The sequence below is a fragment of the Fistularia commersonii genome, chromosome 16 (assembly GCF_037954325.1).
Source record: "Fistularia commersonii isolate RoL2024-O1a breed Wild chromosome 16, RoL_Fcom_v1.0, whole genome shotgun sequence".
Classification (NCBI taxonomy): Eukaryota; Metazoa; Chordata; class Actinopteri; order Syngnathiformes; family Fistulariidae; genus Fistularia; species Fistularia commersonii.
This window is the reverse complement of record NC_141299.1, coordinates 7,546,221-7,563,305: the sequence shown is the minus strand read 5'-3', so window position 1 is coordinate 7,563,305 and position 17,085 is coordinate 7,546,221. Positions and strand designations below refer to the sequence as shown.

Genomic DNA, 17,085 nt, shown 5'->3' with positions numbered 1-17,085 from the left:
TTGTGCAATCCATAGTGGGATCAGCTGGTTGCTGTGTCACCGCATGTCTCTTCTTCATATTTGAATGGTAAATGTGTTGTTTTTTTCAGCGATTTTGAAAAACAAAATGGTGAAGTTGTGGAAAATAGCTTAATAGTACAAATCACTGAATATATACAACCATTTAATTTATTTTTTCATTTTACATTTTTTTTTCCATGATGACTGCACGTCACTGCTCCCTGCACTCCTGTCTATTCTCTTCAGTCCCCTCAGTGTCTCACTTTTTCTTTGCGAACCACTTTCTCTGTACATACTCCTACACTTCCTCATTCCATCACCAAGTCTCTTTATCTAATTTCCTTCCAGATAATACACCAAGTACTGTCCTACCTGTCTCCCTGATAGCATTAGCTGTAGTTGCTCAGTCATCTGGAGGCTCTCCCTGACCTCCCAACTTCTCCCTGAAAACCTTATAACACTCCTCCCTTTTCAGCTTCCACCACTTTGTCCTCTGTCCTGCCTTTGTACTGTCTTTAAACAACCATCCATGCTGTCTGACTACACTCTCACCTATAACTACTTTGCAGTCACTGATCTATTTCAGGTTACCTCGTCTACACAAGATGTAGTCTACCTGCGTGTTCCTACCTCTTATAAGTTACCCTATCTTCCTGTCTTTTCTGGAAAAAAGTGTTCACCACAGCCATTTCCATCCTTTCTGCAAAGTCTACCACCATCTGTCCCTCTGCGTTCCTATCCTGGATACCAAATCTGCCCATCACTTCTTCATCCCCTTTATTGCCTGCACCAACATGGCCATTGAAATCTGCACCAATTACTACTCTCTCATCCCAGGGGATATTCTGCATCACGTCATCTAACTCGTTCCAGAACTCCTCCTTCTCCTCTAACTCACATCCCACCTGTGGGGCACAGTCACTAACAACATTGAGCATCACACCTCCAATTTCCAGTTTCAGATTCATAAGTCTATCTGACATTCTTTTCACCTCCACAACATTCCTAACAAACTCCTTCGCCAAGCTAACTCCTAATCCATTTCTCTTCCTGTTAGTACCATGATAGAACAACTTAAAGCTTGCTCCTTGGCTTTCGAGCTCTCCTACCTTTCCACCTGGTCTACTGGACCAACAGTATATCCACCTTCCTTCTCTGCATCATGTCGACCAACTCTTCACCTTTTCCTGTCATCTTCAAAGTCCCTCCTCTCAGTCCCAGACTCTTGCCTGTCCTCTTCTCTCTCTGGTCCTGAACACACTTTCCCCCTCTCCTTCTTTGATTTCCACTGGTACCTTGTAGATCATCAGTGCCAATGGTGGTCAACACACCCGGTATTAGATTCTTAGGTTTGATTCACAAGTTTGTTTTTAGCAAAAGTTTTACGTTGGATGCCCTTCCCGATGCAACCAAACTTGTGCACACATTTATATCTGAACATGGACAGTCCATGATGAGCACAGAAGTCCAGTAACAGAACACCTCTCAGGTTCAGATTGGTGGGACCGCTGGTGGACTGAGGTGTCCCAGTAAGAAGAGGGAGTCCCCTACAGGAGTGCACTCTAGCAGCCCCTCTAGGGACCCCAAAAAGGGTGGGTAATCTGATCTGCTGGTGGGTGCATTGGTACACACAACATTCTTAACACATCCCCCAATGTGATGATGGAGGTAGCCCTCTCATTCAGTGGGTTGAACCCCAACATGCAAGCGCTGAGATGGGTGGCAATCAATATTCCCACACCTGCCCAGTGCCTCTCACTGGGGGCAACTCCAGAGTGGAAAAGACTCCAACCCCTCTCAAGAAGCCTAGATCTAGAGCCCGGGCTGTGTGTCAAGGTGAGTCTGACAATATTTTGCCAGAACCTCTGAACCTCCAGCACTAACTCAGGGTCCTTCCTTGCCAGAGATGTAATGTTCCCAGAGCCATTCTGCAGTCAAGGGGACCGCCAAGGTCCCTCGCTCTGGCCAACATCCAGCTCAAATTGCACCCAACCCCAAAATGGTCCTATTGGATGCGAACCCAAAGGATGGGGGGGGGGGGGTCATGTTGCCCTTTTGAGCATCCTGATGACCCACATCCAGGAAAGGAAAAACCAGATCCATTCATCTTCTTCCTCATCTTAGGATAACTCCTGGGGTCTCATCTTGGTAGAAATTTGGATGCAGGGATAAAGACAGACAATAAATCTATATGATCCCACGCAACAGGCAAAAAAATCTAATTTAATTCATGAAAAGGAAATGTATCTATCTGTCTGTTCATACAGCTTGTTTCACAACATGGTAATTCAAATAAGGCAAGTAAGAACAGCTTTGCAAATTTCCTTTATTGGTAGACTGAAAAAACAACCCTAAATTAATACTTCAGTATGAATTGGTCCCTCAAGGCTGAATAGACTTTGATTTTCTAAAGCAATTTTTTTTTTTGTTTGTTTGTTTTTGTTTAATAAAGCATGTTCCTTTTTTAAATGAGTAATAAAGCAGCTTACCAACAAGCAAGGAATACAGAAATACTTCTACTGTCAAAGTGATAAATCCTATTATTTATTGCATCCTAGCATGACTGATTCTATGATATACAAAATCTCATCATACTTATGTGTCAGCTTCTGCTATACATAAATGAGCATTGACTATGGTCTTCATTATTTTGAACTGTAAGTTTGAGAAAATGAAGTTTCATACTAAAATATTAACTCTCATGCAAACCTACACACAACTATGAATCAATGCATTTGACAGCCTACAAATTAGTATACAAACACTTTTTAGCTCTGTTTTCCCAGATATTCAGCATCCATCTCACATATGAAATCAAGTGATATTGTGCTTGTGGAAACAGCTAATTCTTCTCTTTTAAATACAAATATAGTGATTTGTTTTGTCCTGCTATTGTTGTTGTACCAACTATTAATGGAGGGCTAATTTGGATTGCTGTGAGAATATTATGCTAAAGGAAATATTATCGGAGAATTAACAATATTCCATTACATTCCTGCTGGCACGCATCTAAAGAATGTAGCCAAGTGGTTGAGGCTCTGTATTTCAGTTTGGAAACAAGAAAATAATAAATAAATCCCAGGATCCATGTCTAACTGTTTGAAATTCTTATCATCTTGGCCATTGTTCTCCTAATGAGGATGATAGCTTGTGCCTCAGAGTGAGTTTAGCTTTGAGAAGAAAATCCTACTGCCAAAGAAAGATCTAATCTGGACGTACTGATAAAAAAAAGCATCATCATCACCACATCCACTTAGTCAAAGAATAGAATTTTCTTTCTCACTGATTTTCTACACTCTTCTGATTCACTGCAATTTTAACAGCCCTAAAGAATCTAAAATTGGAGAGGATAAATGTACTTCCCCTCACTTGGTGTTATTTAAATTCAGCACATTTGTATGGCAGTGGATGCCCTCTCTACACAAAGAAGAAAGAACTATTGAGAGCGCTTGTCCTGATTGGCTTCTGCAAATAATGAATTTCATGGAGATCATAATGATGATGAACTAAGACCAAAATTTTTTACTATATAATTCTTAAACAGGACAAATCCCCTTATGTTTCCATGAATGGCATCACTTATTATTTTAATTACACGGAGAGATCCAGATGATAACCTAAAGACAGAGTGGACTCAAGTATAAATTTTTTTTTGTTTGTTTTTTTTTTGGTTTTATAAACTTGCTTGATGTGAAGTCCTCATACCCCTGGGGCTGCATCTAGTCCACTTAAGACTTTCTCAGAAGAAAATTAGAGAAAACGCATGTCAGATGCAGAAAAAGGACACTGTGGCGCTCCATGCACAAGAAAACATGGCTTTCTTATCTATAGAATAACATATTGTGTCTGTAAGAACAGCGATCCTTTCTCATGGCCCAAGACTCAGAAGTAGTCAAGAGATCTGTGATGCCCAGAGAACAAAATAATAATAATAATAATAATTTGTAGCTTCTACAGCTGTAATTTCTGTCTTATTTGCAAATAAAAACGACCAGTGTTCACCTGGTTGTCTGGTTTGTTGAATTCATTTGTACCTCCCAAAGTCATCCCTTTGATGTCGAACTCCCATTATACTGTTAGCTTTCACTGCCAGTCAATCCCAAGTATAAATATAGCCATAATCAACTGTCAACACATTTTGACAGCTGGCACCAAAATGCGACAACTGGTAGCCTCCCTATACTGACTCAGTGAGGAGAATCAATTGACTTCTTAAATTTCAAATGCTTTTGTGACAAATATTACTTTGACATTTCTATTTTAAGATTTTGAAATGGGTCATTCCAAATTCATTCTTTGTTGGATCCCAAAGCATATCTGGAGGCCAAAACAACCATATCAACAACAAACAAAATTCCTTCGTTTGAAATATAATCTCACTTAATTTGACTTGTTTAATATTAAAAGAGTCATAGATAAAACTATTGTCTTCTATTGACCCATCAGACCTTCTAGGACCTCTTGCAGACTTTAAAGAGACAATATGGAAGCCACTGAACAAAACATATATATATTTTTATATTTGAATGTATTTCAAAGAGGACTTGAGCCTCCATCATACACTTTTACAATTGTATTCCAATAATGCATTATCATTGATCCCACACTCCAGATCTTCTGTCTATCTGGCCAGATGTATATGTTTTTACTGGTATAATAGCCTTATTACACAGTGTTTCAACAGCTGTGACTTCCATATTTCTTACTGGGAAACAGAAACAAATGACAGTATCAGACATATCATAAGAGAGAATAAATAGACTCAAGACACATTGACACAAGTAATTGTAAAGAACACATCATGACAAAGACCAAGATTTGTTAGCTGTATCCATCCATGCTGGGGTGGTGAGGGTCATGAGCAACACCACCGTAATAACTCCTGTCAGTGCATGTCAGTGCCTGGTGTGGCACACTGCAACATTGGGCTGCAGATGTGTATCTGCGTGACATGGTAGTGTAAACTGATTTGTTTTGTTTTGTTTTAATGAAAAGGTGCGATATGGAGGTACACCATATCCAATTTATGTTAAATTAGAATTTTCTTTGCCAATGAACTGTAAAATGTCAAGACTTAAAATGCTGGAAGGTACAAAGACAGACTGGATGAAGTATATCTGGGAATAATAGGAATTGATTTGAGGTCTTTTTTTCAGGTGTTTCATAATGGGTCCGGACCAAAACATTCAAGCTGCAAACATTCAGACAATAAAACCGATGCAAGACAAACAGAAAGAGAATTGTGTATCAGCAGGTAATGGGTTGACGGAGGAGCCCTGCTACACTGGGCTGTTGTCTGGAGACACATGAGTAGCCACTACTGTCACACATTCAGTTGCTGTGTCCTTGGTCCTGTGAAGGCCTGTGTACAGCCTTTCCTCAAGGTTGCCCATCAGTTTGTCCGTGAGCTCTGCTGTGATGACCTGTGGGCCATAGCCTGAAGAATCAGGCAGCTGGAGGGTTGATTGCTCATCCAGTTTGCTGTCCTCCTGAGGATCCAGGTGCTGGCCGTACCCTCCCTCTTTCTCTGAGATAGACAGATGAGTAGGAGAGGAGGGCATCTGCCCTATAGTGTTGCTGATGGTGACAACTGGCTCCCTGTCTTTCCCTCCATCTTTAGTAGTAAGGGACTCTGCCTTTAGAGGCTCAGAAGTGCTGCCGTCACTGGTCTCCTCATCAGGTGCACTGACGATCCGAGGGAGTGTACTGTGATAACTAGTGTCAAGTGGGTAGTTGACACTTTCGCCCCGACGTAGTGGGGTCCGTTGTTTCTCAAAAGATGTCTGAAAGTGTCTGACACCAGGGTCGCTCCACTGCTTGTGCCTCTGCCACTGCTTACGAAGATGGATTCGAGACCGGTGCTTCCGAAGTGGTGATTCCTGTTGGTCAAACTGAGGGTCATGGCGAAGAAACTCGTGAAAAAGTGCATCTGTTTTCTCGTCAATACTGTAGTCTCTCTGACGCAGGCTGAGAGGTTGAGAAAAGGACTGTATAGTCTCTCGAGGCATGAGCATCTGACCATGAGATAGCCAACTCTGTGAACCAGTGCCAGTATCTATGGAGACTCCTGCGCTGGCACCCAACAACAAGTCATCTTCTGACTCCTCTTCAAAGAGGTGAGACTCAAAACTTTCCCCAATAGTGCAACTTCGCCCTGCATTTGTGAAATGGTGCCTCTTTTCATGGGCTGTTCTGTCCTTTGGGCTACCGCTGCTGCTGCTGCTGCTGCTCCAGAAAAATCGTAATTCTTCTGGACCACGAGATGGAGCTTCAATTGAAGCATAGCCACTGTCCATTTGTAGTAATTTACGAGTCCCCGTTTCTACATCGCTGCTCCTGCCCTCAGATGCTGTACTGTCCTGCTTCTTGTTTGGTCCCTTCATCCCAAGCCTGTTGTCCGCATGCACCAAAAAGTCTTCTCCACCATCTGTCTCATCACCTAAATCCTGGGATGGGTAGCGGGGCAGCCCTCCTGTTTCTTTGTCTAATCGTACTCCCACCGAACTCACACTGTCAGCATCACTACAGACAGAGTTCCTGTCATTGTTGCTGCTGTGGTCAGAGGCAGCGCATTGTTCCAGTGTCGCACGTAATGTCCATATGTCTCTGTAAAGTGACTGAGGGTCCTGAAGATCTAGACTCTCCAAAGGGTCAGCATATTCAATTCTTGGGAAAGACAACATTTCATCTTGTGGATCAGGGGAAAGGCCAATTATCCCCGGTCCTCCATGGCTGCAGCTCATTTGTACCATCACCTCTACCTCTACCCTGTGGTGTGCAAAAAATGCAAAGAAACAAAGTTGAATGAAAAATAAAAATAAATTAAAAAGGAAAAATACAGACACAATCAGAATACATGTCAGAATATTTCAGTAAATATCACATTTAACTGACATATGACTGTTCACAGGGCACAGAATGATTGTCATGACTTGCAGTGGCTGCAGTGGCATGTCCTTGAACTGAATATTAATAAATACAACTTTTCATCTCGGTACAGTGAACTAGCAATAAACAAATCAATGAATCATAGTCCAGATCTCCACTGACAGCAGCTGCCAGGAAATTTAATTTTCAAAAAAAAAAAATTTACAAACACATAAACCTCAGAAACTACTGAATTTTTATAAAATATGTATTAGCTGAGGGCCAATTAAAAGCTCATTAAGCATATAATGTTTGTTATTAAATAAATAAATTCAGGGACCTTTTATTGACATGATGTCATTGTCAGACCATGTCAGGAATGTAACGGTGTCTTCGGCCTGCAAAGAACTCTCAGTTTTTGTTCTTTTTTCACAGTAAAAAAAATGCATTCTGAAAATCTGCCCCTGTTTTTACAGAAAACTTACATGACGCAACATAATCAGATTTTGGTCAAACAAGATCACTCAGTATGATGTGTTGTAATCTAAAAGGATGTGCTACAATTTTCAATAGTACATATCAGATGTATCTTGCAATTGTATGGTCAAATGGTAAGCTATGGAGAACTTTTACTTGAAGAAACATCCCTTGATATATAATTTTCATTTGCTTTCTAGCTAAGGCAGATAAATGGGTGCAAAGCAAAGCAGTGGACAGGATGAATGGCAAGGGAATTAAAGATACCTGCCGAGGGAAGGGGGTGGCGTGGAGGGAGATGAGAGGAGCTGTGTGGTAGGCTGGCTTGGACGGTACGTAATATCTTGGGTGCGGGCAATGTACTGAATAAGGTCTATGTGGTGTGTGTCATTGTCATCCTGGTCCATGCTCTCGCTGGCAGCACGCTGACGTTGGAATGGTCTCCTCTTTGGGGAACCTGGCTCACAATGGAAATGGGGGGAAAGCAGAGTGTAGTTACTTATTTAAGTTCTTCAACAACGGCAGGAGAGTGATAGGAGTGTGTCAACTGTTAAGGTTACTAAGGGTTTTTTGGGGTCAGTTATGGAAGAGGTGAGTGTGTAAATAGGATGAAGGAGATCGGCAGGGAGGATCCACTCAGCAGCTGATATTGACTTGGAAAGGTTCAACTTTGCGTCATTCAGCCATCTGCCTTGTGTGTGTTTTTTAAGTCGGAGTTCAGTTGTGTGTGTGTGTGTGTATGTATGTGTGTGTGTGTGTGTGTGTGTCTGTGTGTGTGTATGTTTGCTTGACTGGCAGCATTCAGCAGCCTAAAACCATCATCAGCCAGAGCTCCCTGCTTATCAATTGTCTGTTTATTGTCACCAGTGTCACAAAATATTTAAAAGCTAAACCAATGAAAAAGGAAAACAAATCTAGGACTACAATGTCACTTTCCTGGTGATACTTATGAAGACAATTTCCTCTCTTCTGTGGTACATAATTTTAAAACTATTCAAGAGACTTCCATCTCAGGCATCACCTCTTGTATCCAGACTAGAGGCTCTCTGGCTACTGTCCAGCCTCCATTTCTTGATCTTGAAGTAAGGACTGGCTCCCTCCAGGCTAGCATGGCGTCGCAGTTTGGTAAAGAATTGCAGCACTGGCCCCTGGCTTCTTGCACTGCTACCAGCAGGAGGGACACCGCTCCCCAGAGCAGCCCCTTCACCCACACTAACACTGCTGCCTCTGCCTGGAGGCCCTCGACCCATCATCTCAATCTGAGGCAATACACAAAAACGGTCACAAAGAAACCCCAACAAGACTATTGATTTATGTAAAGCCATCATTGATATACTCTAAAAACAGTATTTGTGTTTTTGAGGAGCCAAAGACACATAAACATGTAGGAATACAATGCTGCATGCTGCATAAAGTTTGATGTTACTTACTGAGCTGCAGCTGAGCTCTTTAGTGCTGAGAGCATTAGTGCTATCACCAAGGCTCATGCCCAACACGGTTGAATTGAGAGCATCTCCAGGGAGAGCACTGCTAGGGTTGATGCTCAAGCTGGTTAAAGCTGTTTGTGGTAGGGGGCACAGCATTGGCTAAATGGGAACATACATTTAGTAAGTCCTTATCACTGTCATTTGAGTTGTATACACAAGAATACATTTTAGATCCAGACTCCATGCAAGGCTGTAAGACTATTGCATAGCCTGTTGAAAAAGCAGCCTTATGATTGTAGAAATTCACTTGTGATTGATAATCTTATTGATCTCAGCCAAGACTAATGATACATTAAGACTAATAGCAGGTAATCTTTGTCACCTGGAAGATGGAAAGAGCTGACTTGGTGACGGGGTGTGTTGTCATGGTGATGGTGTTCTCAGCTGAGTCGCACTCATGGATGGTGACTATCTTGAGTGCCGGTGGAGGGAGGTGGAGATGTGTGAGTCGTGCATTCTTTAAGTGGTGAAAGTCACCCTCGGTTAGAGTGTACCTGAAGAGGCAAACACAGCGTCATAAAAAGCCATGGGAGAGGCATCAAACCGCATGTGGAAAAATCGAGCAAATGGTTTCAGTAGCAATATCACTGTAATACATAACAGTCAGGTATCAGGCATCCTTTTCCCATTTGTCTTGATGTTTGGGATGCTGTGGCTATATTGGGTGTGCCTCAAATTATAAGATTGGCAGTTTAATTCTCATCTCATCTTGTCTGCATGCCGAAGTGTCCTTTGGCAAGATACTCAACCACTCCAGCTGCTGGTTAGTGAACTGCAATGTAGCTCTGCCACAGTTGCCATGTGTATGTGTGAATGTAATGAAAGCACTTTAAAACTGTAAGATGATGAAAGTGCTACAAAAATGGATATGATTTACACTGCAATGCTGATTAATTTTTGGGGCTTGTCAGGCAAATCATTTTTGGTTCAGGTTTTTCAGACAGTATTGGTAATTTTAACTCATTAACAACTGAGTGAGGATATTTTTCCATATCCAAATGTTGACATTTTTGTCGTTTGAGCCAACATTGTTGAATTGTGACTTGAGATTTGCGATAATATCATCTCGGGACTCAAGTAATATAATGTCAGACTCAGATTCACAACTCTTGCCTCATGTTTCATGTAGTCATTACATTTGAAGTTATAAGATCTGAAAATTGGATTCAGCAATGATATGCAGAGGATAATTGGTTAAAGATTTTGCTTTCAAAAAGAACAATGGGCAGATGAAACCAGAGGAAGGACTGTATCTGTAGCACGCATAATGAGCTGAATTGATTCTCTCACATCAAAACTAACATAGCAGTGATGTGGAGACAGTGGAACAGTCTTGTCATTCACTTTCAAGGAGATTGGATTCGTGGAAATGACCGTAATGGCAAAGTGTCATAACAACGTTTGCAAATTTGATTAGATGCATGTGTTTCCTGACCTGCGGCCCTTCTCCTGGGCTTTTTTGCCATGATCAAAGAGTGCAGCCTCATTGAAGGACACACGGCGACCTGTTGTGCCAGTCGAGAGGAACCGCTCCGTTTCTTGATCATGAGAGCTGGCCATTGACAGGCAGTCGGACTCATCCACCCTGATAGTAATTTCTAAAAACAAGTAAAAATGTTAATGGATAACGAAAAAACAGACAGTTTTCTTTTTTCAAAACTAACCAGTAGTTGAACTGCTATGGCTAATGAGAAACTCATGCTTTTACACAGTGAAATTGCAGTGATGCATCTAATGTTAAAAACTGTTTGATCATAATTATAAAGTCAAACTAAAACCCACAAAAGTAGTTAGGTTCCAGGTGACAGCTGCCTTTGACTTTTAAATATGTATTTCCAATTAGAGTTATTGTATATTAATAAGTTTCACTATATCAAAATGCCTCTGGAAGTCCACAGCCATGTTCAAATTGAGTCTATCCAGCATCACATTCAGCCCAGTCATTCTTCCACTTCATCCACTGTCCCCTGATTTCTCCCATCTTTTCCGTCTGTTCAAATTTTGCTCACCATGGGTGGGCTGAGGCTCCTCTATATATGCGGAGGTGGCTTTTTCAGGGTCATCTCTGGTACTAGGACACACACCCAGATACAGATGACACACAAAGTGAAATACATTGAAATAAATTCTTTGGCCCGAATATTCACAAGGTTTTTTTTTTAATTTATCCCTGCTGATGTTGGCAGTCAATCTAGTATCACACAGTGTGACAGCTTTTTGGGTGTTACTGGTTGATTCTGCTTCACAGCAAGCATGTACTCCCTCTGTGTACACATACCATTTTAAAAATCAAAGCTATATGAAAGGAAAATGACAAAGCCATGCACTGCAGTTCTCTGGATTCTGTTTGTCAAAATGGCTCCTTCCTGTGTGTTTGATCAATGCAGTCCTAAATCATTACCAGTAACCCGATAAACTTTAGGGCCATAAAAACTCTTGAACTGATGCAAGATTTGGAACACCTTTCCCGTCGTCTACAATAGGGTTTAGAAAATACCCTCCATCTGGCTTTTTTGTGGCCCATTTGGTTTTCAATCAATAAGAAACTTCCTATAAGAAAAAAAAAATCCCTGCTTTTAACATGAAATGATTGGCATTCCTTGATACGAGTTTCATCAGTCCTTTACTTCCCCTTACAGGGGATTTTCCCTGGGTCAGTGTAGTAAACAAAATCTCTTTCAAGTCATTTCCATCAATTGGATTTCTTTCCTCTGTGGCTCCTACTTCCAAATGTGTGAGTTTGCATGCGCGAATGTATTTGTCTGTGCATAGTCTCCGTGTGCACAGGGGGCTTGAGGTTTAGATCTGAGATTAATCACTGCCTATGGCTGCAATGAGATCTCATTACACTCATCATTTGTACCAGACTGGCCGATTCCCCTCCACTTGAACCCTACAAACCTCATCTTTGCAAAGCTGTGTTATCTGTTTATCTGCCCTCCCATATTTAAATGTGGGTGATAATGTGAGCTACTGTGAGCAGCTGTAGACAAAGAGTTTCAAGGGTAGCCATGTTAGTGCTCAATGAAACAGATGAATCACAAATGAGCATGAATATTTAATGTGTTTCCACCAAGGTGTTTTCACAACAGCCCCGAAGAGGGTTTTGAAACTTAAACAGCAGACATGCATCATAAGAGAATTCACAGCATCTATCCTGCTTTAGCTGCTTATGTGATTCCCAATAGGTTTGAATCATTCTTTTCTATTAGTGACAATAAAACAGCCTTTCTCCAGTGTGAAAATGCTTGAATGTGCTTAAATCCATGACTTCATTTTCTGCTAACAGAATCATATGGAGATCTGTTTGGGATTAACAATGTGGTACTTATGAGATGATTTCACTGTAAAACGTGAGCTTTATGAGCACTTGCAATGAGCCTAATTTCTTATGTAGATATACATAATCAGTAATAAATATCACCCAGTCTTTAAATGGAAGTTGTATGTGAAATAGTAAACAGCTGTCTGTGTCTACAAAACATGGTATGTTGATTTGTATATGCAATAGCACATTTTCATGAAACACAGTGAAAATGATGTGTACAGCTCAGCACTTTAAAGTACAGTGAAAAGAAATCTCTCTACAGAATCTTTTATATTTCATTGATTTACAGTTCATCATACAATTTTATATTGAGTTCAGAGCAAAGACAGGAAAACATTCATATGTTAATTTGTGAATGTTCTTTCCTTCCACAGCTATATTTATATTTTTCAGCCTTTCTAGGATCTCACACTGTTCATGCCAATATCAGAACGGAACTTTTCACACACAGCACAATCATAAACATTTGGTTTCAAAGTTAAGTGGATACATCATATTTGCAACACACCTTGCACAGCATTGCCCTCCTCGACAGCAGCGGCGGCAGGTGATGAGGATGACAGAGATGAAGATCAGTGTTCCTACCAGGAAGATGAAAAGGATCACCAAGAGGAGGATGACGCCATCTTGCTGTCCCTCAGTCTTGAATGGTGGTTCCTGAGACAGATAGATAGATAGATAGATAGATAGATAGATAGATAGATAGATAGATAGATAGATAGATAGATAGATAGATAGATAGATAGATAGATAGATAGATAGATAGATAGATAGATAGATAGATAGATAGATAGATGAAAAATTGTGTTATATATTCTAACTGCTTGAGCACACGTATGTACCCACCCTGGTCAAGAACAAATGTGTGTGTGTGTGTGTGTGTGTGTGTGTGTGTGTGTGTGTGTGTGTGTGTGTGTGTGTGTGTGTGTGTGTGTGTGTTTGTGATTGTATGAGTGAGTCAGTGCATTAGGGCTTTATAGGCCTTTATAGTGTGTGATGCTCTAGCTTCTTGGTGCCCAGTTCTCTGTCACCGCATGCAAGCTTCCTGCCAGGTTTGTTCAGATGTTATCAGTGTCACATTTAGTTGTTTCTGGTTTCCATCTTATGATCACACTAATTCTGTGGGCTGTTCCAGTGCTGTTGACTGTGCACTTTCATATCAGTCAATTTTACCCCTCCCCCCTCAGGTTCAGATGTGATGCTTAACTGAACTGCCAGGAGTTTGAGGTCTGTTCATTCACTGACTCTTCTGTGAGTTGAGACTGTGACTTGTTTGAGGTAGACAGCGGTAAAAGCTGCAAGGCCATACAACTATATAAGGCTAGCAGTTTTTGGAGTGGCCAGTCCCATTGTTATCTTCCTGGCAGTAGGTTTCAAGGTCTCAGGTTATATATGTCCAAAAAATATTAAAATTTAGCACTTATCCAACTTAATAGCAGGAAACCTCCCACTTCACTACATGGATTTAATACAAGATGATGCATTCTGTGCTGCATCTCAAGTGGGATGTTTTCCGGTCTACTTTTTGCAGTTGTTCACAGTTGGACTAGCGCTGCTTATCCAAATAGACTTGAAGATCAATGGATCTATCCATCCATTGTCTAACATTTATCCTTCTTAGGGTCACAGGGGATGCTAGAGCCTATCCCAGCTGCCATTTGGTGAGAGGCGGGGTAAACCCTGGACTTGTTACCAGTCAATCACAGGGCTCGTATTGAGAGAGACAACCATTCACGCTCTTATTCACACAAATGGACAATTTTTCCAACTAACCTGCAGTATGTTTTTGGACTGTGGGAAACCCACACAGGCTAACAATAAGAGAACACGCATATTCCATACAGAAAGGCCCCTGTCAGAATCAAACCAGAGTCCATGCTATGAGGCTGAAGCGCTAACCACTGCACCACCTTGCTGCCCCAGTAATGACTCAGTTATGATTTTCCTCTCAATAAGTAAAAAATGAAATTATTATTCAGCTATAAAAAAATCATATGAAACATAAAACTGATCAAGCATACACAGTTTCCTCAGCAGTATAATAGTAATGGGAATATTCCATGTGCAAAGTGAAAAATTTGCAAGTTTTGATTTCTTTAATTTGAGTTAAAATATTTTTTTCTTTGTCAGAAAGAAGATAGGTCGCAATAGAATTTCAAAATGTGATGGGCGACTGCATTAAAAAAAAAAACAAACAGAGATGCTGAACCTTTTTGAATACTAGAGTAAGGTTAAAGATAACTGTTGATGGAGAGCAAGGTGGAACATGATCAGCATGTGTTGATGAAAGCTTGACTCTGATGTAATGTTGTAATTTCTCTGAGGGGAAATTAAAGTTGAGATTAGATCAGAGATTTAATTATTTCAGGACCAGGTCAGGATGTTCCTCTATTAGCCAGTCAATCAGCTAGAGGAGAGTATGAGGGCAGAGTATGGTTCTAGTGGTGAGATGGACACAGCACACACACCAGCACGCACAGGAAGTCTGAGAATAAGACAGCAATGAAACACAGACTTACTGTGGAGTTTGCTGGTAGGATGTTCCAGACAGTAGACTCATAGCTCATGGTCCAGGCCAACTATTGGATCCCCCTGGGAGACAACACATACACACACACACAAACACAGAAAGGAAATGGCTGCAGCGGGTCATCAGATCACAAAGTCGGTCCTTCACATACTGCATGAATAATATGCAGCTTCCGCATTGGTAAATGTTCTCATGGAAGAATAAAACTTTCCTGACAAGGCAAAGACTAGCAGTGAAATTCAGTAATACAGTGTGATGTTGTTTTTTTTTAACAAATCAAATGGATATTTATGGGAAATACTGCAGCAAAAACCCGAAAGAGAAGCTGCAGACCAATTACATTTAGTGTATCGTGTGATGCTATGCATAAATCTGCCCCAAAGTTGCGAATGTAGGCATCTCTGCACTAAATCACCCATAATTCCCAATCAGCAGAAGAGTCTATCGACCCTCACCCCCCGCCCCACACACATACAAGCTCACATAAAAAAGGGAGAAACACCACCTCTTTTGATACAGTATCTCCAGCAGCTGAGCTCTACTTCTGTTGATATTCATTCTACCCTCACAGATCATAGCTGTTAATACTGCTACTGTGATATCAAACACCCACACACATTTACACACGCACAGAACCTGGAAAGGTCTACTCACCCGGCAGGGGAGAAGCAACATGCCAGCACCATGCAGCTCTCCCTGCTCTCCTGCCAGTCACTGCAGCACTCAACTTCAGCACCCTCAACCTATAAAGCTTGTGCCTTGCTCTGTGCTGCCACCCCATCTGATTTTCTGCATTTATCCTTCCAGTACAAAACTACTACAAGAATTGCATCAGGCAATGACCAGAACATTTTCTTTACAATACTGTACCCACATCCCTCTATGTACAGTACAGTATCTTACCCTGATGGAGGGCTGTGCACGGCAGCTCTGAATGAGTAAAACAGATGATGGATTGAGGTGATCCTTCTCAGTACTTTTGCTGCATCCTCAGCCACTTCAGCTCACCCTGCCAACTGAGACCATGCAGTGGTGTTACCTTCAGTGTTGGCCCAGTGGCCTTGGAGCAACAGGATGGCCTTGCTGCATGGCTGATGAGAAACATGCAGCAGAATTGTTATTTCATGATAAAAGTTTATATTACAGTATATGAAGGCAAGTATTCAAATGCCGAGCCCAATCTGATAATGTATGATTCAGTCCTGACTGTCATCCATGTAGTTGTTTTAAAACACAAGAGATGGACGTTATACCGAATACATTATTTCAGTACTGAAGAGGCTGCTGGAAATGTATTTGCTGAATGCAGTAAATCACTTGGATAACCAGTGCTCTTTTTCCATTGCATGACTGCTTAGTTATGTATGTCATTATAATACAAATAGCATAACCATGTTTAGCAGGGAGTAAAAAGCACCTTAGGTTTTAATTTTCGGTTACTGTCTTGCCTCTGTGGTGTTACAAACCCCGATCAGAGGAGAAAATGGTAAAGCCAGGGATATCCCTGTAGTGTACAGTTAAGATTCACGCAATTTTGGTATAGTAACAAATATATTATTGATATAAGAAATAATGGCTACATGTATTTTAGACACCAAATGTCACCGAGGAAAATAAAGTTACTACATTTTATTTTTTATAAAACTTGCTGATGACATATGGCGCATTTTCCGCTTTTTCGTTAATTAGTGCTGCAATATCTTCGCCCGGAAAAAAAGAGCATCGGACACAGCAGCGGCAGCTGTCTTCTCCGATCTGCTCGCATCAAACACCGCAAACTCACGCCATAATGTGGCAAATATAAATACAACACACCGTTAATGTTAAGTGTCGTTCATGGCGAGGATCGTTTAAGCGTGCATCAGCAGCGGCGGCGGCGGCGGCGGGGATGCAGCGAACCGACGGGCGCTCACTCACCTGCCGTCCCGGCCTGGTCCCGGCTGGGCTGGGGGCTGGGCTTGGGGGCACAGCCGACATCGAGCTGCTCCGCGACGACTTCTTTGTGGATTTTAAAAAGAAAACAACAAAACAAGTATTTATGAATGAACCCCCCTCCGTTTAAGTCACACCCACCACCCAGCGAGGGACTCATTATGTGACGCGCAAGACTGAGGTAAAGCGGAGTGATGGGGGGGGGATCGGAGGAGGAGGAGGAGGAGGGAGGGGGGTCGTGATGCTCTTTATCACACGATGTTCTGTCAACTGCCCTCAGCCAGCCCCCTTTTCAGTAATAAATTTCAACCCTTTTCCTTGCGTGTTTTATATTTTTTTTTAACAGTGAACGGCATAATTTCCTCCGACTCCGTTACAAAAGTGCCGCATTTTTTGCCAATAGCCTGATGCTATTTGAAGATGCCTCAGATGACTAACGGCAACTTTGTGCAGGAGAAAACTGT

General features: G+C 41.5%; 1 protein-coding gene across 1 annotated transcript; it reads right to left on the bottom strand.

Annotated features, from left to right (window-relative positions):
* Nucleotides 1-2,416: 2,416 nt before the first annotated feature.
* Nucleotides 2,417-16,792, bottom strand: cbarpb (CACN subunit beta associated regulatory protein b). The gene is made up of 11 exons (XM_086162364.1): nt 16,607-16,792; nt 15,593-15,780; nt 14,679-14,751; nt 12,668-12,816; nt 10,841-10,902; nt 10,267-10,429; nt 9,154-9,325; nt 8,775-8,930; nt 8,366-8,603; nt 7,612-7,801; nt 2,417-6,768 (listed from the first exon to the last, which is right to left on the bottom strand). The coding sequence occupies exons 3-11, from the start codon at nt 14,724-14,726 to the stop codon at nt 5,280-5,282; spliced, it is 2,667 nt and encodes an 888-aa protein (XP_086018490.1). The 5' UTR covers nt 14,727-14,751; nt 15,593-15,780; nt 16,607-16,792; the 3' UTR covers nt 2,417-5,279.
* Between the last annotated feature and the right edge of the window lie 293 nt (nt 16,793-17,085).

What these genes read in the sequence shown, in the direction of transcription:
- cbarpb (XM_086162364.1), bottom strand. Translation starts at nt 14,726, where the DNA reads ATGAGCTATGAGTCTACTGTCTGGAACATCCTACCAGCAAACTCCACA. An exon ending in GGAGGGCAATGCTGTGCAAG is followed by an intron (nt 10,903 to 12,667) that starts GTGTGTTGCAAA and finishes TGTGTGTCCTAG; the next exon opens with TACCAGAGATGACCCTGAAA. An exon ending in CCACCCCCTTCCCTCGGCAG is followed by an intron (nt 6,769 to 7,611) that starts GTATCTTTAATT and finishes TGCACACCACAG; the next exon opens with GGTAGAGGTAGAGGTGATGG.